At 43.8% G+C, this 22,119-nt stretch overlaps 1 protein-coding gene across 2 annotated transcripts in view; it reads right to left on the bottom strand.

Moving 5' to 3' along the window:
• Window positions 1–307: 307 nt before the first annotated feature.
• LOC135528229 (FERM domain-containing protein 4B-like) overlaps window positions 308–22,119 on the bottom strand; it is a 42,088-nt gene continuing 20,276 nt past the window's right edge. Inside the window, exons 2-23 of one of the 2 annotated variants that reach the window (XM_064957175.1) lie at window positions 13,878–13,943; window positions 13,632–13,726; window positions 13,210–13,305; window positions 12,902–12,986; window positions 12,487–12,543; window positions 12,370–12,392; window positions 11,121–11,204; window positions 10,884–10,949; window positions 10,365–10,422; window positions 10,158–10,244; window positions 8,350–8,426; window positions 8,091–8,229; window positions 7,727–7,868; window positions 7,403–7,536; window positions 6,966–7,082; window positions 5,890–6,118; window positions 5,731–5,787; window positions 5,356–5,629; window positions 4,342–5,114; window positions 3,563–3,701; window positions 2,566–2,690; window positions 308–1,271 (exon numbers count right to left, since the gene is read on the bottom strand). In XM_064957175.1, coding sequence (XP_064813247.1) covers window positions 2,588–2,690; window positions 3,563–3,701; window positions 4,342–5,114; window positions 5,356–5,629; window positions 5,731–5,787; window positions 5,890–6,118; window positions 6,966–7,082; window positions 7,403–7,536; window positions 7,727–7,868; window positions 8,091–8,229; window positions 8,350–8,426; window positions 10,158–10,244; window positions 10,365–10,422; window positions 10,884–10,949; window positions 11,121–11,204; window positions 12,370–12,392; window positions 12,487–12,543; window positions 12,902–12,986; window positions 13,210–13,305; window positions 13,632–13,726; window positions 13,878–13,943 — 2,901 coding nt within the window. In that variant the 3' untranslated portion in view covers window positions 308–1,271; window positions 2,566–2,587. The remainder of the gene's footprint in view (window positions 1,272–2,565; window positions 2,691–3,562; window positions 3,702–4,341; window positions 5,115–5,355; window positions 5,630–5,730; window positions 5,788–5,889; window positions 6,119–6,965; window positions 7,083–7,402; window positions 7,537–7,726; window positions 7,869–8,090; window positions 8,230–8,349; window positions 8,427–10,157; window positions 10,245–10,364; window positions 10,423–10,883; window positions 10,950–11,120; window positions 11,205–12,369; window positions 12,393–12,486; window positions 12,544–12,901; window positions 12,987–13,209; window positions 13,306–13,631; window positions 13,727–13,877; window positions 13,944–22,119) is intronic. The other variant, XM_064957176.1, reaches the window with a different exon arrangement.

The following is a 22,119-nucleotide window of genomic DNA, read 5'->3' as shown; positions in this document are numbered from 1 at the left end:
AAGTGGTGCACAACAACTGCCAGCTGATGTAAAACCAGAAGAGATCACATGTTGTGTAGGGGGTGAGTTCACTCACTTGGAATGTAAAAAAAGAAAAAGAAGAAGAATGTTTTATTGTGACATAGCCCCAGATAGGGGCAGTGCAATGTGTTGCTTTACAGCAAATTAGGGTTAAGTGTCTTGCTTAAGGGCGCATCAAAATATGTTTTACCTTGTCAGCTCAGTTACTGGCTCAACGCACTAACCGCTAGGCTACCTGCCCCCACCAATTGAGAGATATCTAGTCTTGTTGAGGGCTAAAGAAGTCACACCACATGCTGTGTGGCTCACACTGGTTTTTTATTGATGTCCCAAATCCAAATGGGAAATATTTCACTTAGAGTAGGAGATGACAAAGCCTAACAATATGTGGACAATGTACAAATGTGTAGAGAAAGACAATAACGAAAACAATAAAGAAACATTATTTTAAGGCATATCTTTTTACAATATACAAAAAAGCTGCTTATCAAAAGTTTATGTTCACATGCAAGCAATATACACCACATTAACACGATCACAAAAAGGAAAATATGAATCATCTTTAAACAATATCAACATGTACATTCAGATTCATACTTGGGAGAGGAGAGAGCGCATCAGTCCATTGACTGACAAACCGCAGTCAGGAAGGGTTGGTTTATTATTTTGTTATCACACTTTGTGAATAGTAACTCCAAAATGTATACCTAAATGTTTTACAAAGATATTCAGGTTGATTTACAACATGTATAATGAGTAGCTCACTAAATAGTCCTCTGTGTGTACTGTATGGCACAACACTTTGGAGGTATCCTGCTTAAACTCCTTATCCATACACTCCCAACACACAGTTTACTGATTATCATAAAGACAATGATAACTTTTTTTAAAAGACTTATTTTTGTCATAATACAATAGGGTAATATATTTGGGTCAAAGGTATCCCGGGGTTTGAAATGCTGTTTGTAGATCCTTCACAATATTCACGATGAAGCTGGTTTCCCAGATCACCAAAACCTTGCATTTGTGCCATCACCACATCCCATGTCTTCCTGAATAATATCCATCTCCATCTAATCCAAGGCACATGGGAGAGTCATTCAAGAGTGTCATAATGCAGCATGTCCAGAGGTTAGTTGGTATCCTTCCAGAGAACCGTGCCTCCAATGTTGGGGTCATTGTGCCAGTGATTCTTTTGGTCCTCTTATCTTCAGTGCATGCCCATATAATTTCCATCCATGTATACTCTTCTGTAATGAAGAGATGAAAACAAACAAACAGAAGGTCAATATAAAAGTCTCCCATATTGTAGGACAACATAGTACTTCATGAACCCCCCTGCATGCTGCAACAGCTGGAGGTTATTATCTAGAGGCATGAAGATGGAACACAACAGACCATGGATACACACTATTCAACAAAAGCAAACATGCTACTGTCTTGTCAAGCATGCCATGCAATAAAAAAGGAATGGAACATTTGAAATGAGATTTTCTCCACTTAATATGCTCACAACTCACAGTAATGAGAGGCAAGCAAAAGTAGGTCAACTCTACTACTGGTTCTATGAGTTATGAGGAGGATGTGGTGTTTTAACTGTGAATGTGACACTAGACACTGTGAAAGTGTTTTAACAAAGGATATGACGCTAGACACTGTGAAAGTGTTTTAACAAAGGATATGACGCTAGACACTGTGAAAGTGTTTTAACAAAGGATATGACGCTAGACACTGTGAAAGTGTTTTAACAAAGGATATGACGCTAGACACTGTGAAAGTGTTTTAACTGTGTATGTGAAGCTAGACACTGAAAGTGTTTTAACTGTGTATGTGAAGCTATACACTGTGAACGTGTTTTAACTGTAGTAGTGAAGCTAGACACTGTGAACGTGTTTTAACTGTTGATGAGAAGCTAGAAACTGAAAGTGTTTTATCTGTAGTTGTGAAGCTAGACACTGAAAGTGTTTTAACTGTTAATGTGAAGCTAGACACTGTGAAAGTGTTTTAACTGTTGATGAGAAGCTAGCCACTGTGAAAGTGTTTTAACTGTTGATGAGAAGCTAGACACTGTGAAAGTGTTTTAACTGTAGATGTGAAGCTAGACACTGTGAAAGTGTTTTAACAGTTGATGTGAAGCTAGACACTGTGAAAGTGTGGTTTCTAGCTACAGGATGTAATGAACACAACATTTTCTCCACATGCGTCCATGCTGAATTTGTGAGCCTGCTTAAAGACCAAGATCATTTGGCAAAACCTTTGGCCAACCGGGCAAGACATGGCCACTCATGAGCTATAAGTATCTGGAATGGAGTGGAATGCGGCCAACTAGGCCTTGGCAGTATGTGTTACCACTGCTCTGGCTGTACATTTAATGAATGGTCTACATATTGATTTCACCTTGATTGAACCTGTGGTGGACACCACTAAATGAGCTACAGTATATTGATCAATATGACAAATGATGAGACATCGATGCAAACTGACAACAGTGACACTGATGGAAATGGATTACCACTCCGACAGCCTATTTGCATCTCATCTCACCCTTCTGTGTTTGAATAGTTGCCTAATGGTCTTCCTCAGTGCTATTGGTCACAGCACCAAACACCTCTACTGACTCCACTGGCATTGTATCAGACCTCTTCAACACATTGCATTCTGGGGGAAATCTATGTACATGACAATTGAGGATGGACAGTTAGTGAAAGGAGAGAAAGATAGAAAGAAAATGAAAAGATCACCAGTTCATATACACTGATTTGAGACTACTTCATTATTGGGGTTTAGTTTCACACCAACAGACCAAACAAACTGAACATGCTGCCACATGATGTCACTTACTAGCAAAGACTGTTCATAGATAAGGATAGCATTTGAATCTCTGTAAATGTCGATATGACAGCCAAAATAACCTGTCCAATCATGAGAAGAGCTGGAGGAACAGGAGGAAGAAGGTGGAGAAGAGTAGAGGATGCAGGAGGAGTAAGAGCAAGTGGACGGACAGTGGCAAGTGGTGACAATGCTAGAGAGGTCCTGAGGCTCAATATCGTGACAGGCACACACAGAGAGTGAACAGAGGTGACATCCACAAGAGTACATGCCATTGAGTATGGGGAGGAGAAAACATTAGCAGACAGACAGCCAATTATAAGAGTGGTCATAGTCTTGAGTGAACCACTTCATTTCCCATACTTAGTGATACTGTTGTCAATTCTATATTTAAGCAGTAAGGCCCGAGGGGGTGTGGTATTGGCCAATATACCACGGCTAAGGGCAGTTCTTCTGCACGACGCAACATGGAGTGCCTGGATAAAGCCCTTAGCCATGATACTGTATATTGGCCATATACCACAAACCCTCAAGTTACCTTATTACTACGATAAACTGGTTACCAACCAAATTAGAGCAGTAAAAAATAAATGGTTTGATATACCACAGCTGTCAACCAATCAGCATTCAGGGCTCAAACCACCCAGTTTATAATAGCCTGTATGGTATGGAAAATGTAGGTGCGGTGCTGTGGTAGGTTACTGGTTATCACCTGGTATGGGTGGGACTGCGGTTGTAATTGCCATGGGCTCCTGGGTGAGGGTTCTGTGGTGACTCTGTCATGTTCTCATAGTCTGTTACACCCACAGCCAACTGGCTGCGCCAGTTTCCTGTGCTGGTTGATGAGGAAACTAGAAAGAGAGACACTTTTTAGTTGGACTAAAGTAACAGACACATACTGGGGAGTCTCAGACAATGACACCCTAACACTAGTTTCATGTCCACATCCCGGGTCCAACCCTAACCCTCAACCCTAACCCTCAACCCTAACCCTAACCCCAACCCTAACCCTAACCCCAACCCTAACCCTAACCCTAACCCCAACCCTAACCCTAACCCCAACCCTAACCCTCAACCCTCAACCCTAACCCTCAACCCTAACCCTCAACCCTCAACCCTAACCCTAACCCTCAACCCTAACCCTCAACCCTAACCCTCACCCTCAACCCTAACCCTCAACCCTAACCCTCAACCCTAACCCTCAACCCTAACCCTAACCCTAACCCTCAACCCTAACCCTAACCCTAACCCTAACCCTAACCCTAACCCTAACCCTCAACCCTAACCCTCAACCCTAACCCTCAACCCTAACCCTCAACCCTAACCCTCACAAACAATACAGCATATATTGTCATACAGTATGTTAGGAATGTATGCATTATATTGATCAGAAAAAAACGTGTCCCTCTGTGTTACTGAGGGTGAGCAGACCGAATATGTTATTCTGAGGTGACCTGTTGCAATATGAGGAGAAGCAGGATCTATTTCTACCTGAGGAGTAGGAGGTGGTTCGGCTGGAGTGGCTGAAGGGGGCTGGCATGGTCTGGTATCCCAGGCTGAGCTGAGAGCCGTTGTCATAGTCATACCCAGCCAGACCCCTGCCTGCCTCTCTGTGGCCACCGCTGCGGTGGTACCAGCCTCTCAGGTGCTCAGCCACCAGAGCCTTCTGCATGTTCTTCTGCAAGGGCTCATTGCGGGGCCCCTGTCTGGTCCGAGGCAATCTCATGGTGGCGTATGGGTTCTGAGCAAGGCTGTCCGCTCGATCACTACTATAGGTCCTGTAGCGCTCGTGTCTGTGATAATTGTGGACTTGGTAGGAAGGGTTGACATTGTAGTGGCCCTCCATCTCGTTCTCATACACGTAAGCACCGTTGGAGTAGGGCTCCATGTCTGGACAGGGGTAACCTGCCACGTAGTAAGCAGTCGGTGCATAGTGCGCTGGGGGCTCATACAAATAACTACAGCCAATATGATTCTGGACCAGATTAGGCATACTGCCTGTGTTTCCATAGACCTCCACCCTCCTGTGCAGCTGATGGTTGCGGGTTCGAGAATCCAAGGTGCAGTAGTGGGGGTTGCCTGGGTAGTCCAGGCTGGACTGACTGGTGAAGGAGGAGCAGTCCTCCAGGGCCTCTGTGCTGTTGCTCCTGCGGGCAGGGGACAGGGTGAAGACTGGCTTCTCTGAGTCGGTGTCCTTTAGTATCCGTTGCTGGGACTCCAGACTGCCACTGCGGTGCCTGAAGGACTGGGAGTTCCCATCCGACCTGCAAAAGTCACACACCCAAAAAATGTTAATAAAAAAAAACAACATACATGTGTTATTGTCACATAAACGTGTTGTTAGACGGTTATCAAGCAAATAGTGTTAAGAAATCTGGATGTACAGCATACAGTACTAAATACTTATGATTACAATAGTTTTCTGTTAAACGTTTGGATGCAGGTATTGCTGATGTTGTGACCGGGTAAGGGCTTGGGTAGGCTGGTCTGAGAGGGGGGTCTCACCTGAGATGGCTGCTGCTGTAGGCGTTGCGGGTCATAACAGGGGTGGAGGGCATGCTGCGTGGGTCCCGTGGAGATCTGGGTAACGTTATGGCGGGGCTGCTGTGTGCAGATGACACCTCTCTGGGGTGAAAATGATGTGAAGCATCCTGGCCGTCTAACGCTGCTAACCTGCTGAGACTCTTGTTGTGGTGGTGATCCAGGGAACGTGCAGGGCTGACCTGAGGGGAGCACTGGACCGACCGTGACCGGGGCCTCAGAGCACCACCCGAGTCATCTGGACAAAGAGACAAAACTCATGGTCAGATGGGATTCGTAAAGGCGCTGTTGCAACAAAGGTCATATAGCTACTGTATGACTGAAATTTGTCCCACTCACCATCATCCAGAATCTGACTGTCTGACAGCGAGCTCGTCTCTGAACGGAGAAGCTCATCTAGGGATGAAGGACGAAAGCACATTATAGATGAAAGATTATAGTACAAATCAATAAACTCATACAGTGGAGTGTGTGTGTGTCTACTTTTATGTCCAGTACCTGCGATAATCACAGAGGCTCTTTGGGTAGGCTTCTTGCCTTTCTTGATTCTGTACTTGTTCATCTCATCCTCGACCTGCTGCAGTTTCCTCATGGCGTCCTGACAGTTCCTCCTCCTCTTCCTCTTCACCGTCTTACAGATCTCTGTCTCCGAGGCCAGTTTCTTAGCTGCTTCCACGATCTTCCGCTGCAGAGCAAACCTGCTCTCCAGGTTCCTCAGATAAGGGTCCTACAGATCAGAGTATACATACATCATTATAGACAATATTGCAGCAGAGAACGGCAGATCCATTTCAATTTCAACTGAGCAATTGACATGCATATCCAATTGAAAATTACAACACAATGTAGCCATAACAACAAGGTAATATTTTGCAGTAGTTTGTGTGCGTATTGGGAAATACAGAAGACAACTCATCAACACGTGATCCATACAAAACAGGACAGGACATGAATGCAATCCAATCACATTCCATTCATTACACAAAAATGGTACGGTACAGTTACTCTGCTTAGAATAATATCCTAACCCGGTTTATAACCCTCTATGAGGAAATCATGGAATTCATGTCATGTCATATTCTACAAAATATTAGTCTCTCGTGACAAACATACATAATCATTTACCTGCAGTTGAATGAACAAATCGCCCCCTAGTGGTCTCATGGGTGAATGTTATTCATATTTTTAATAATTTCATAATAAATGTTTCTTTTTTTTAACGAAGACAGTTCTGTTATATTTCAGTCTTCTATGATGTATATAAAGTGTAATATTGGATCCAAACTCAAAATTGAATAGATTTCAACTCTATATCTGACATGGTACAGGTGTCTTGTTTTTCCCCCCAAAGCAAATCAAAAATCTAATTTAAGCCCATAACCATGTGTATGAGGTTGTATACGTTTGTTTCAAAGTAGATTTGTTTAAGACTACAAAGAAACACTCTGTGTGACCCTGATTTAGCACACTGCAGTAAACTTAATAAGGCCATCGTGCACGTGAGATTTGGTTCTGGGTGCCAAGATTAGCTAAATATATATACATATACTGAACAGTGCTGTTTCAATACAGACCTCGTTGTATGGGAAGAGGTCATCCAGTTTGAAGGCTGTGCCAACTCGCCGTCTGACCTGAGGAGGTCTCTCTCCTGCAGACAGGGGATACTCTTTGGGCAGTTTGCCCGTGAGCTCCTGAAAACACACAACAAAGCATCCAGGTCATTTAACTTTACAGCAAACAACTGGAGGAAACAGACACACTCTTCACTAACGGTCCTGGAGATCAGGTACAGGCTCTTACAGTTACGGAGCGTTTTACTCCAATAGTCTCAACTGACCAAACTAAGGCAATTTATAAAGTAGTTTCACTGGTGTTCTACTGAATGAGCCTGGCTGCAAAGCAAAAGGAATTCCTTAACTGTATCAGCTCAGCACCTCCAGGTGCTCGTAACGAGCAAAATCAATGTAAGCAATTGTCTACAAGCAGAGAGTAACAATGAGAGTTAGCTCACCGCCTCTCTCAAGCAGATTTTCTTCAGCTCCTTTGTTTTCTGGGTCAAGACATCTTGGATCTCTTGTTCCTTCTTCTTTAGCTCAGAGATCTTCTCCTTTTTCTGCTCCTCGTCCACTGCTGAATCTGCAGACCCTGTAGTGGTGACGTTGTTTACAATGTAAATGTACCCTAGGTCTATTTGCTTGTTTTGGTTGCACATTTTCTAACACAAAGTGCATACAAATAAGGGTACATTTGTCCTATCCCTTTCCATATACAGGTATTTCAAAAGAGAAACATTTAGCTAAAGAGGTGACTTTGAGCTACCAGAATACAGGCCCACCTGTTGACGCCAGGCTGCCAGTGCTAGCCATAATAAGGTTGTGCTTTAGGTTATCTCCCAGTCTGGATATCTTGGTTCCTCCTCCATGTTCTGTTAAATCCATGGCAATATCACCCAAACTTTTCGCTGCACTTATTTTACCCTGTTGGGATGGAGAGATTGAGGTGATCGGGGATTAGGGATTGATATAGTCAATACATACTACAGACCTACACTGTCTACATGTAAATACAAGCATTTAATCCTACATGAAGAAATTGATCAATTTGGTTGGTATATGGATGCATAAAAGGTACAGAACACAGACACAGTGATTGAGTCAGGACTCAAAATGGATAATATTACATGGTACCTTACACCTTACCTTGCTTTGCTTTCTGTCCAAGTAAAACTGATGCTGACTGATGGCCATGACCCAGATGGTTTTGATCAACGAGTGGCTGGCGTACCATGTGTGGATGACTAAGCCAGTCTGGCCAAATGTACGCTTCGTCACTGCCCGCCTGTTCAGAGATAATACATACACCATGACTATTCTCAGGAACACGAGCTTCTTCGGTTGTCTAAAGGGAATTCAAATACATGTAGTTGTGATAAATATCTATAGTTTGACTTGCCCTCACCTGTGAGGGTCATTCACCTCAACAGCAAATTTCTTCTCCCGAAAATACAAGTTCTCCAGTTGCTTCCACTGGTACAGCTATGGAGGTAAACACAGAGAGACACAGAAACAACTGATTAACGGTTGGTGAAACCTTTCACATAAACTATGACTGTCAAAGCCATTTTAATTAAGAATTTTCGTTCTTAACTGACTTGCCTAGTTAAATAAAGGTTAAATAAAATAAATATTTAATTTAAAAAAAAGCCTGCATATGACACCTTCATATGTACTCATTTAAGGTACATGATTAAATCATTACCATGATTAATTACCATGATTAAATAAATGGTGAATCACAACAGATTTCTAAACACTTCTACATTCATGTGGATGCTACCATGATTAAGAATAATCCTGAATGAATCGTGAATAAAGGATGAGTGAGAAAGTTACAGAGGGTCAAAGATCATACCCCCGAAACATGCTAACCGAGCAACCAAAAGCGAACTGAAAATGCATCCAACAAGTTTGTAGAGTCACAAGCTTGATATAGTCATTGAGTGCAAGGAAAATGGGACCAAATACTAAACTTTTGCCTACTTTATTTATTAGAATCTTTAGGAGAGTCAATTATTTTGACCTGAAACTTTTTTTTATTGCTTGTTAAATCTCTTTCTCTGAGCAATTGTATTAGTATAAAATAATATACTTTCCCAATGTTAAGCACAGAATATAGCTCAGTATTTGAATTATTTAATCATTATTGTTCAACTTTATCAAGGGTGTCAATAATTTCACACCACTGTAGCTGTTTTTCGTTGAACAAATGAAATGGTCAGCATCCAATAGGGAAAACTGTACCTTCATCTCAGACTCTTACCAGTAGAGGTCCAGTAATTAAATCCCTGCTGTCTGTATTCCTCTCTGTCGAGCTCAAACAACACAAACAACTCCTTCCTTCCCTTTCCCTTTCTCTCTGCTTCCAACAAGTCTCCTCAGGTATTCTCATCACTCCGAATGGTAACACCCAGACCCTGCCTCCCTGCCTTTGACATCACAGAAACACCATCCTCCCTCCTCTCAACACTAAATGTCTGCCCAACCAGCTCTCCTTCTCTCTTCATGTTCAGACTCATAAGTCCATAGACCATAAACTTAATAATGTGATACTGTAGAGACCGGATCACAAAACTGGGTGTTCCTCCTCTTCTTAACAGAAGAACACCAAGCTAGAAAACATCCACTGAACCAGAAGAACGGGTTACACACTTTACATGCAGGATTCTCAGAATGATAAATAAGTACATATGTTAACTGGTCAGGACAAAGTAGTGCAGGCATACCTCTGTCCTGACATTGATTTGGTCATGAGTGGTAGGTTGTCAGACAGAATTATAATAAATACAGGCCTCCAAAGTCATGTTTACCTGAAGGGATCGATCAAACAGTCTGGTTATGAACTGACTGTCACTTGGATTTTCAAGTCTGGCCTTGTCTGCTCCAGCTGTAACGAGGGCCCAACCCTGATCAGTGGAATAGGTGATGAATGTGTGCGAGAGTTCTAGTGCTACGTGCCAGAGGACTCTTTATCCCTGCCCTGTCATTTCATCATTCCTCAAATAGACTGATGAAGCTCCTAGCGCTGTCTGACATAATTCGACAGTAGCAGGCAGACATCTTATCTGCAGAATGAATCTCCTATGCGCCTGTATAAAGGCTATACTGCACAATGACGGCTGTACACTGCCAATAAAATAGCTCATGCAAAAACGAATCCTGTACTGTAAGTAGAGGAGAACACAAATGGGAACAAACAAATGACCGTACCTTCCGTGGTTTCAATTTGTCCTGCAAATCATACTGGCCAATTCCTTTGTAGCTGATCCCAAGCCACCATGGGATGCCTTGCTTGTCCTGTGAGGCAAAAGCATAGCACCATGACTGGAATGCATACGTCCATTCCCTTAGAGAAATCCGATTTTATAAGTGCAATAGCTGTTGTTGTGTGCATAATGCAATATACTGTATTCTTACCTTTACTTCATAATAATGGACACCATAGGTGGGTAGGGATTCCACTAGGGTCAAATACCTGAATTGAAATAAGGTCCTATTACAGTAGCATCCCAAATTCCCTCTTTCATTTTCAAAAGGTGGTTCACCATATAAACATTATAGATGGTACTTTATACAGGACAATGAGAGCCTGATCTGTTAAAGATGCCTACAGTGAATCACAATGATTCACTGGCCAGACAGTAACTGGAGTGGGTTATTGATTTCTATCAGACCTTGGTTGCGAGAAAGGAGATAGAGTGTGTATGTGTGAGTGAGAGAATAAGGGAGAGAGAGAGCAATGAGAGAGTGTGAAAGAGAAGGAGGGAGAGCGCGTGCAAGCGACAGCGAGAGAGAGAGAGAGAGATGGAAAGAGAGAGGGGGTGAGGGGTGAGAGCAAGATGTATGAAGCCAGGGCCTGATGTCTTTTATCTGATGACTTGTGGTGAACAGGCGTGTATGAGAGGGAATGAGGATCATTGTTTTTACAATACTCACTTCACTATGGCCTGTCCTCTGGAGACTCCTTTCAGCTGTTTGTAATGCTCTATCACTCGATCCTCACTGTAAAAAGCATGATGATGACACCTTCAACTCCTAAATTATGGGCTGCATCACTCCTCCCTCTCAGGAATGCATCATGCATCACAAATCATTGTCTGCAATGACATTGCTGTTGAACCACTTGATATTTAGCAGTCTTTCTAAACTAAACCGTTACCAAGGTTAGTTTACCAGTATGTAAGTGATGGGTGCTCCTTTAGCACCTTGTTGGGAAGAGTTGGAAGCTTCTTCAGTTCCGTTCTGGTGGTTTCATCACTGAGAATAATGATTCAACAGAATGGTTATGAAGATCTGGATGGTGAAATTCCTTAACTAATGCTGTACATAACAGTTAGCAAATGACTACGCAGAAAACTATGTAGAGAAACCATGACCACGTATTGAGGCCTTCTAAAGTCCAAACAACCTGGAATGAGCTTCTAATGGATATCACCCCCATTCAGTTGGAGTCAGACTGTCTGACTCACAGGTGCAGAAACCTAATTGGCAGACATGCTCCAGGTGCACGGCCACATGTGAAGTTCCTGATAATGACCTAACTTAAGACCCTTTCTCTGGAAGGACACAGGTGGAAATGCAGAGACAAAGGTCCACAGTGTTCCAGAATTCCCTTTCTCTGGTTCCACCCGGATGGTCCCTGACAGTAAAGAAGGTGCTGCTGTTGCAATAGAAGCTTTATTAAAGTTGGTAGAGCTATGCTGTTAGAATCCAGCCCTGCAGACCTCAGCCTTGGCCGAGCTGTCAGTGGTATGAGACTCATTAGAAGGCCTCTGTGAGGTTTTAACAGCCTCACAAGACACAACATCACTGCCTTCTCTCTTATAACAAACTACGCTGTCATTGATTTGACTGTAAGTCTGGAGAAACAGTTCCATTATTGAAGGTCTTGTTGTCTTGCTCCTTAGATACCTGCTGTGTTAGATACTCATTAAGAGTGCACAAGACCTTAAGAACACCTTAAGAACACGTTTGCTCAGAACAGCCTCAAGTGTTCCACAGGGATGTTGACTCCAATGCTTCCCAAAGTTGTGTCAAGTATGCTGGATGTCCTATGGGTGCTGGAGCATTCTTGATACACAACTGTGGAAAAACTGTGAAAAACCCAGCAGCGTTGTAGTTCTTGACACTAACCGGTGAGCCTGGCACCTACTGCTAGACCCTGTTCAAAGGTGCTTAAATATTTTGTCTTGCCCATTCACCCTCTGAATGGCACACATGCACAATTCATGTCTCAATTGTCTCAAGGCTTAAAAATCCTTCTTTAAACCTGTCTCCTCCCCTTCATCTACACTGATTGAAGTGGATTTAACAAGTGACATCAATAAGGGATCACAGCTTTCACCTGGATTCACCTGGTCAGTCTGTGTCATGGAAAGAGCAGATGTCCTTAATGTTTTGTAGACTCAGTGTATGTCCTTACCTTGAGAAATCCCCCTTTGCTTCCTGAATAGATATAAAAATAACATGTCAGAAGATGTATGCTTTAGAGTGGCCATTTAATGTAAAGTACAAGGCCCCAAGCAAATAAGGAACTAACCTGCAAGGCGTTTGCTGCTAATTTGAAGACATTCTCACTTTCCACCTCTATATCCCCCTGTAGAATGAAATCTTAATCATACATGCGTACGTGTACATATGGGCTCTTGAGACGCTTTGCAGGTGTCTGCATCTGAGCTCTGTCCCTATGACTAACTCATAATCATCGAAATAGAATTCTCTTGGACTGAACCGATCAGCAGTCTACCCTTACTGACTGTCTCATCTCATTCCAACATGGCTGTGACAAAACAGTGCTTCACAGCCACAGTCAGACTGTTTGAGGTTCGCTGGTACATACAGAGGGAGAATGAGACGGTGAATCAGAGCAACCTGACCCTTGAGAAACCCAAGATTATCAGTGTGATTCACCGGTTAGATCAACACAAAGCGGAATAAAATAACAAGTAGCTTACATTGTAGACGGCAGCTTTCGCATTCAGGAAGAATAATTCCACCGTCGTGTTGTCTTTCAGCAGTGTTATACTCTCGATGTAAAACCTTCGGGGAAAAACACAAATAGAGGTTTGAAAAACAATTAGTTGAATTCAATGATAAAGTACATATTGCATGCATAATCAGTAAGGCAATCCTTAATCTCAGCACCCACTACAAGACATTCCCTAATGTAATACAACCCCATTCAGCATCATCTCAAACCAATACAGGAGTGCTCCCTACTGGAAGGTATGTGCTACAGATATGGCGATGGTGCCATTGCTACCTGACCAGGAAGTTGAGGGCGATAGGTCCAGTAGCCTTCTTAGAGAAGTCATGTTCCAGAACTCTCCGGTCCAACTGCAAGTATTTACACTGACCACTGCAAGAGTCAATGAAGAAAAGTGTTAGATAAACAAACAGCACTGTGAAGACATGCATATAAGCATACATACAGTATATATACACACACACACACACACGCGCGCACGCACACGCACGCGCACACACACGCACACACACGCACGCATACGCACACACACACACACACACACACACACACACACACACACACACACACACACACACACACACACACACACACACACACACACACACACACACACACACACACACACACACACACACCCTGTATACTCAATCACCCATATACTTACATACTTACACAAAATAAGCAATGTGACTTACCTGTCATCAGCAAACGTTAGTCCGAAGTATTCCTTCTCTTTGAGGTTAAAATGGGAGGACACCAGGTCTAGCAGTTCACGGGACAACAGCTTGGGCTGTTGAATAGGAGATTGTTTGAAGAGGGCATTAGGCCTATCTATTTGAGTGCATATTATCATTTTTTTGTCAAAACTATTTGAAATTCATAGGAACTAAATTAAATGTTACAATAATCTCAGGGGGAAAAATGAAGGCAGTATACTGTACCTGAACCAGCAGCTCGAGTTTCCTGTCGTCAAGGAGATGCACCTGGCAGAGTCTCCCCTCCGTCATCTACAATGGGGGACAGGAAGTTAGGTTCAAATTAAGTTCAATACTTGTAGTATATGTAGTAAATGGTGTATTGGAATTGATCACGGTCAATCAACATCAACCCTGTTTAGATAATGCAAATCATGACATTAGTAGGACATTTCAGCTGTGTAGAAATCTTGTCTCTGTCAATGCAAATTGGCAAAGATCAAACATCAGCCTTCAAAGAGTATTTTGTTTTAGAAATGGTTAGAAAGCAAGTATTTTTTATTAACAAAGTCCCATATTGAGCAATTCACAGTCCAGAGAGCTTAATCCTGTTAAGGAAATAATCATTGAAGTTGTTAATTACAATGACTCCATTGTCTAATGGATTTAGCACTATGGTAACCCAATAAGGATTTAAAGTCATTCTGTACACAGTATCTAGCCTTTTGTATCATTTAAAAACATACAATACATACACATACAGTACTCCCAAAACTATCAACATCCCATCTGATACCTCCAAAATTATAGCATACAGTAATGCTAAGATATAGGTTTCTCATACAGTACTGCTAAGATATAGGTTTCTCATACAGTACTGCTAAGATATAGGTTTCTCATACAGCACTGATAAGATATAGGTTTCTCATACAGTACTGCTAAGATATAGGTTTCTCATACAGTACTGCTAAGATATAGGTTTCTCATACAGTAATGCTAAGATATAGGTTTCTCATACAGTACTGCTAAGATATAGGTTTCTCATACAGTACTGCTAAGATATAGGTTTCTCATACAGCACTGCTAAGATATAGGTTTCTCATACAGCACTGCTAAGATATAGGTTTCTCATACAGCACTGCTAAGATATAGGTTTCTCATACAGCACTGCTAAGATATAGGTTTCTCATACAGCACTGCTAAGATATAGGTTTCTCATACAGCACTGCTAAGATATAGGTTTCTCATACAGCACTGCTAAGATATAGGTTTCTCATACAGCACTGCTAAGATATAGGTTTCTCATACAGTACTGCTAAGATATAGGTTTCTCATACAGCACTGCTAAGATATAGGTTTCTCATACAGCACTGCTAAGATATAGGTTTCTCATACAGCACTGCTAAGATATAGGTTTGTCATACAGCACTGCTAAGATATAGGTTTCTCATACAGCACTGCTAAGATATAGGTTTCTCATACAGTACTGCTAAGATATAGGTTTCCGCTACATCCATACAACCTACAATGACTTACACATCCATCACAATATCACATAATAGGCTAGACTACAGCAGACAAAGACACGCACCTCAACCAGCCCCTCTAACGGCCCTCTATTGTATGTGACAGAATGGGGTTGACCAGATGAAGTCCTCCTACTGATCTATAGAGTGCTGCTTGTGCCTTGTGGAGTTCCCCTGGGACCACTGTCTCTGTGGTAATACAACTACTATCACACATGTCTGAACACACCACAGTCCAGAGTTCATCACCCTCAGCATGAAGCCCTTCTTCCTCAATTTCCACACACTGACATCCAGCACGAAGCGAGCTCCTCTGACCACCAGCTTGTCCATACTGCACGGTGTGCACGCTAGCTAACCCTCACCCGGGCCTGGGCTGTCCCTGCCCTGCCACGTCTGGTACCAAACCCAAGTCTGGCTGGGTTTGTTTGCGTAACAACATCAGTGCTATGTGCTGCCAACCCATTGAGCTAGGGCACGTCTGGCTCAGATGCTAGACTACAGACTGTGCTTTCAGAAGGCTGCTTCTGCTAAGCCTGAGGGAACATGGGTAAGCCAGGAGACCTGGTGCAGGTGACTTATATTGTGGCCAAATGATTTATGCTCTAGGGACAACACAGGACATGAGGAAACACAGATGATGGATGGTGTTAGATACCAGACAGTAACTGCACTACTACCTCTTTAAGCATTCTCCCTTAAGGGCTGTCTCAGACAAGTCTAGTCAGTTTGGCTCCATCTAGATAGCCAGGACAGACAGAGATCAATGTCTGCTTCACCTGCCATATGTAGGCTCATTTCGGCCCAGATGCGTACACGTACACGTACACACGTATGCACACGCACATGCACACGCACACACACACACACACGACCGACTTCCCAGTCTGCCATACAGTAATGGCTAAATTGATTGGTTATCTCACTGAAAGGGAAGTGGAACACTCAATTCCACAGTATCACCCGTTGTTGATTATGTTAATTAGCACTCATTCAATTAAGGGCTCCGACTTAAAGGCCATGCAATACTGACAATGTGATAAATTAACATTTTTTATGATTGAATGTGAAATATGCACATTCAATGGATTTAATTCATTTAGCATGACTGAATGTAATGCACAGCGAACAAAGACCTACATTATTTGGCACAGTGCATTGACATTGTTCTGTCAGTATTATAGCAGCAGGATGTCTAGTGTCTTTGTGATGACAATACTATCATAGTTGATTCTCCTCAAGACCTGCTGCCAAGAATAGTCACAGTTGCATTTACATGTTGACCACTAGGGGGAGCATGGTGATTTGTCACTACAGTACAGAATTCTATGTGGGGCAGAAAATGTCAAGAAATGTTTCTTACTTTAGGCCCTCATGTGCGTGCACATGTGAGGATTTGTTTCCAATGTGTATTTACAGTATCAGCCAATTTAATTGAATGAACCATCAGATTGGTGTGCCCCCTTTTAACATCTGGGCACAGTGGGCAGCTTTAAAGCCGATCTATTTCTATCCATCTGGACACAGCTTTCATCTGGACAAAGCTCTTTTCCAGAAGAACAAACTCAGTAGGGCTGAAGCTAAATTCTATGTCACTTCTGATGTATTTTCTTTAATTCTTAAAAGTCTAAGCTGTTGGGGGGAGGGGGAGGGGAGGGGTTCTAAGCTGACATATGGAATTGTTTTAAGAAGGTCATACCATGGATCATTTAGCTATTTGATTTGGAATATTATGACCCCTTTAGGTATCCCCAAAAAATATAAATACATCATTTGATAAAATATTTAATTTGGCCTATAGCGTTTAATAATACATTCAAAACATCTCTTTCTACAGTGGGGAGACTGTATGTAACGGGTTTCTTCCAACTCCTCCTCTGACGAAGAGGTGGAACAAGGATCGGACCAAAATGCAGCGTGGTTCGTTAGATACATCTTTAATGATGAAGAAAACACGAACAATACAAAACAACAAACGTGGAAAACCGAAACAGCCCTGACTGGTGCAACAAACACAGACACAGGAACAATCACCCACAAACACCCAGTGAAACCCAGGCTACCTAAATATGGTTCCCAATCAGAGACAACGATAATCACCTGACTCTGATTGAGAACCGCCTCAGGCAGCCATAGACTAATCTATACACCCCACACAACCCCAAGACGAAACACACTACAAATAAACCCATGACACACCCTGGCCTGACCCAATAAATGAAGATAACATAATAAATATAGACCAGGGTGTGACAGAACCCCCCCCCCTAAGGTGCGGACTCCCGGACGCACATCAAAACAATAGGGAGGGTCCGGGTGGGCGTCTGTCCATGGTGGCGGCTCCGGCTCGGGACGTGGAACCCACTCTATGAATGTCTTAGTCCCCCCTCCTTGCGTCCTACGATTGTCCACCCTCGCCGCCGACCATGGCCTAGTAGTCCTCACCCAGAACCCCACTGGACTGAGGGGCAGCTCGGGACAGAGGAGCAGCTCGGGACAGAGGGGCAGCTCGGGACATAGGGGCAGCTCGGGACATAGGGGCAGCTCGGGACATAGGGGCAGCTCGGGACAGAGGGCAGCTCGGGACAGAGGGGCAGCTCGGGACAGAGGGGCAGCTCAGGACAGAGGAAGCCCAGCACTGAGAGGAAGCCCAGCACTGAGAGGAAGCCCAGCACTGAGAGGAAGCCCAGCACTGAGAGGAAGCCCAGCCAGGTAGTTGAATCCGGCAGATCCTGGCTGGCTGGCAGTTCTGGCAGATCCTGGCTGACTGGCGGATCTGGAAGAGTCTGGTTGACTAGCAGATCTGGAAGAGTCTGGTTGACTAGCAGATCTGGAAGAGTCTGGTTGACTGGCAGATCTGGAAGAGTCTGGCTGACTGGCAGATCTGGAAGAGTCTGGCTGACTGGCAGATCTGGAAGAGTCTGGCTGACTGGCAGATCTGGAAGAGTCTGGTTGACTGGCAGATCTGGAAGAGTCTGGCTGACTGGCAGATCTGGAAGAGTCTGGCTGACTGGCAGATCTGGAAGAGTCTGGCTGACTGGCAGATCTGGAAGAGTCTGGCTGACTGGCGGATCCTGGCAGACTGACGGCTCTGGCTGCTCCACGCTGACTGGCAGCTCTGGCTGCTTCACGCTGACTGGCGGCTCTGGCTGCTCCATGCTGACTGGCAGCTCCATGCTGACTGGCGGCTCTGGCTGCTCCATGCTGACTGGCGGCTCTGGCTGCTCCATGCAGATTGACAGCTCTGGCGGCTTCTTGCAGACTGACAGCTCTGGCTGCTCCATGCAGACTAACAGCTCTGGCAGCTCCTTGCAGACTGGCAGCTCCTTGCAGACTGGCAGCTCCTTGCAGACTGGCAGCTCCATGCAGACTGGCAGCTCCATGCAGACTGGCAGCTCCATGCAGACTGACAGCTCTGGCTGCTCAATGCAGACCGACAGCTCTGGCTGCTCCATGCAGACTGGGGTGTGGAGGTGGTACTGGGTAGACCGGACCGTGCAGGCGCACTGGAGCTCTTGAGCACCGAGCCTGCCCAACCTTACCTGGTTGAATACTCCCGGTCGCTCTGCCAGTGCGGCATGGTGGAATAGCCCGCACTGGGTTATGCAGGCGAAACAGGGATACCGAGCGTAAGGCTGGTGCCATGTAAGCTGGCCCAAGGAGACGCACTGGGGACCAGATGCGTAGAGCCGGCTTCATGGCATTTGGCTCGACGCTCAATCTAGCCCGGCCGATACGCGGAGCTGGAATAGAACGCACCGGGCTATGCACCCGCACTGGAGACACCGTGCGCACCACAGCATAACACGGTGCCTGCCCGGTCTCTCTAGCCCCCCGGTAAGCCTCCAGTTCTTCCTTGGGATGGCGATATTCTCCAGGCTGTGCCCAGGGTCCTTTTCCGTCCAATATCTCCTCCCAAGTCCAGAAGTCCTGTGATCGCTGTTGCAGCCTTTGTTGCTTCTCCTGTGGCTCCTGCCTGTTGACACGTTGCTTGGTCCGTTTGTGGTGGGTGATTCTGTAACGGGTTTCTTCCATCTCCTCCTCTGACGAAGAGGTGGAACAAGGATCGGACCAAAATGCAGCGTGGTTCGTTAGATACATCTTTAATGATGAAGAAAACACGAACAATACAAAACAACAAACGTCGAAAACCGAAACAGCCCTGACTGGTGCAACAAACACAGAGACAGGAACAATCACCCACAAACACCCAGTGAAACCCAGGCTACCTAAATATGGTTCCCAATCAGAGACAACGATAATCACCTGACTCTGATTGAGAACCGCCTCAGGCAGCCATAGACTAATCTATACACCCCACACAACCCCAAGACGAAACACACTACAAATAAACCCATGTCACACCCTGGCCTGACCCAATAAATGAAGATAACATAATAAATATAGACCAGGGCGTGACACTGTAGCCCAAACGGTTCGGACGCTACAGACAAAAGTTGGCACATCAGCGCTACCGACTTCAGACAAGTCCCGTGGGGATTTTCGGGATGTCTCCTGGTCTGACAAACAGTGCTGTAACTCTGCCACCTTCCACCACAGATGCGGAAGGGAGACATAGAGAATGTGGTGGATTGAGACGCATTCCACGCAACAACAAAAAAACAGATATCTCTATCTTAAACAGACAGATTTTTGATGGGATCATTTTATTATGTTACTTAGATATAGACTCTAGGGGTTTTTAAAGACCTTGTTTACTGTCAACCTCACACCAAGCTTCAGTGAGAGAGAGACAAATAAAAATAATAATATTTGGAAGTATATCTATGCAAACGTATATCTATACTAATGCATGATAATGATAATAAACAGTATTTTGGTATCGATTCACTGGAATATTGATTCCAATTTTCCAGTAGGCCTACAGTATTAATGTTTACCCAAGACCACTGTCACTGCTCAGTCAACCAAACACAGTCTATTCAACAGCTTTCAATAAAACACCCCTTGCCTTCAGGGCCGAGACATGCATTTAATCCCACATGGCAGAGATGTAGCGGGACATGGTGAAAGAAATGTAAAGGCTTTTTTTTGTCTCTGCTGTCTGAAAAGTGGGCCACAGGCCATGGGCAAGGGACTGTAAGTACTGGGGCCTAGAGGCCTGGTTGGTATAGATAGCTTGTTACAGTGAATGGTTTAATGTTTTGGATTGGAGCTTGCCCTTGACTGCTCGAATATCAACTGTATTGAGGGGACCTAAACAGAACCCTCTATAATGCTTGGCTTGAATCATGTCATCGTAAATGACTTGTTTCACGTAACTTTATCAACAATGTCACTTTCACATGACAGTTTAAAACTGTACATGATTATCCACTATGTGAGAACAATGAACGTGTTTAATGGCAGACTAAATATTCCGGCATATTGGTGCACAACATATTGGGCAGTGCGTGACCTCATTACTGAGGAACCCTTTAATTGGTAAGCGGACGATAATTACACATGTACAGTACTTATATTTTAAATAATGTTTTAATTAGCTGCTTCTTTCACTTGAAAAGCTCCAAGTCAGTCCGGAGATATTTGTGTTGATTACACATTGTAATTCACACAACCTAGAGTATCTGGCTAGTCTACCAAAGAAACACCAGACTGAGTGCATGATCAATAGATTATACCGTCTTAAAAATAGAAAGAGAACCATGCGTTTTCATGAATTGCTACAGAGGGATTCATACAGACGCTGAACAATTTCTTCCCTCTGCATGAAATGTCTGGTTTTGTTAAAGATATGTGATGCTGGTTTGATGTCATGTCCTGGTTGCACCCTATCTTATCTCAGTTTCCTGTTTTTGTGCATTATTGATGAAACCTTGTCTCACACACCAGCTCATGTCGGCTCTTTAGACTGGTACTGTACATATATGTCCTCTGAACATGGTTAAGACATGTAGCACAGGGCTAAATGCTTGCGATTCATTTTGCACATTTCTATGATCAGGTTCACATTTCCTGGTGTCGTGCTGCAAAACAATGCATAAGACTTAGGCTATATTTTTGTGATAATTAGCCTCAATGTGTCATGGGTGGATTTGACAACCAGTAAAAACTCATTAGGATCTGAACTAGTTAATATCAGGGTTATAGGGTTTCCACTCTTAAAGAAAACCAAACACTCTACGCAGTCAAAACAATGTCTTCCTGTGAGTTCAAGTGCCAGTAAACAGCCTACTAAACAAGATACCCTGCTCCCATGCTATCAAGCCAGGGTTATTGAAAAAGGACCTAATCTAATCACGTGTACTGTAGTAGATTTCCATTCAGCAACAACACTCTTTTCAGTCAGAGCACAATCGCACGAACATTCTCTGGTGTTTTGACACGAAACGACTGGATGGTTGTACGGCAATTGAATTCCCCTCAGTAACTTGTTACTGATATGTGAATGCACCTTTGGCTTCTGCTGGTGACTGGTCATGACACTGTAGTTGAGCCCCAAAGCAAACATCTACGTAAGACTACATGGAGCAGAATTATTTGAGGGGAGGCTGGGACACCTGCTCACCTAGGCTGTGATCCTGAGGCAGTGAGCTGAAGGGAGTGGTGCTGGGAAGTCTCCCATATTTGATTTATCCCTTGGCCTAATTGGTAATTGGTCAAATATAATGGCCGTTGGCCATCATCTACCAGTCTTTATAAGACTGTTCGAAGCGTTTACAGATGTTGGAGAGAATTATAATATTGGGCACAATGAAACACAGGAGAGTATGCTGCATAAACTGCTTGAAATATGAACTATGCTTTTGCAATATCTGCTGCAATAAAATAATTAAGCAATGACAGCCTTCATCTAAGAAGTTTGATTTATGTCATTTGATATTATTGCCATCAACGAGCACTAAGCCCTGAACACTAACCAAGCTGTCTACACTGTCTAATCATGACAGCTGTAGTAGCAGTGTTAGTACAGGAGTAGTAGTAGTGGTAGTAGTAGTAGT

Source organism: Oncorhynchus masou, chromosome 33, assembly GCF_036934945.1.
Source record: "Oncorhynchus masou masou isolate Uvic2021 chromosome 33, UVic_Omas_1.1, whole genome shotgun sequence".
Taxonomy (NCBI): Eukaryota; Metazoa; Chordata; class Actinopteri; order Salmoniformes; family Salmonidae; genus Oncorhynchus; species Oncorhynchus masou.
The sequence above is the reverse complement of the archived record's forward strand: the minus strand, read 5'-3'. Positions and strand labels throughout refer to the sequence as shown.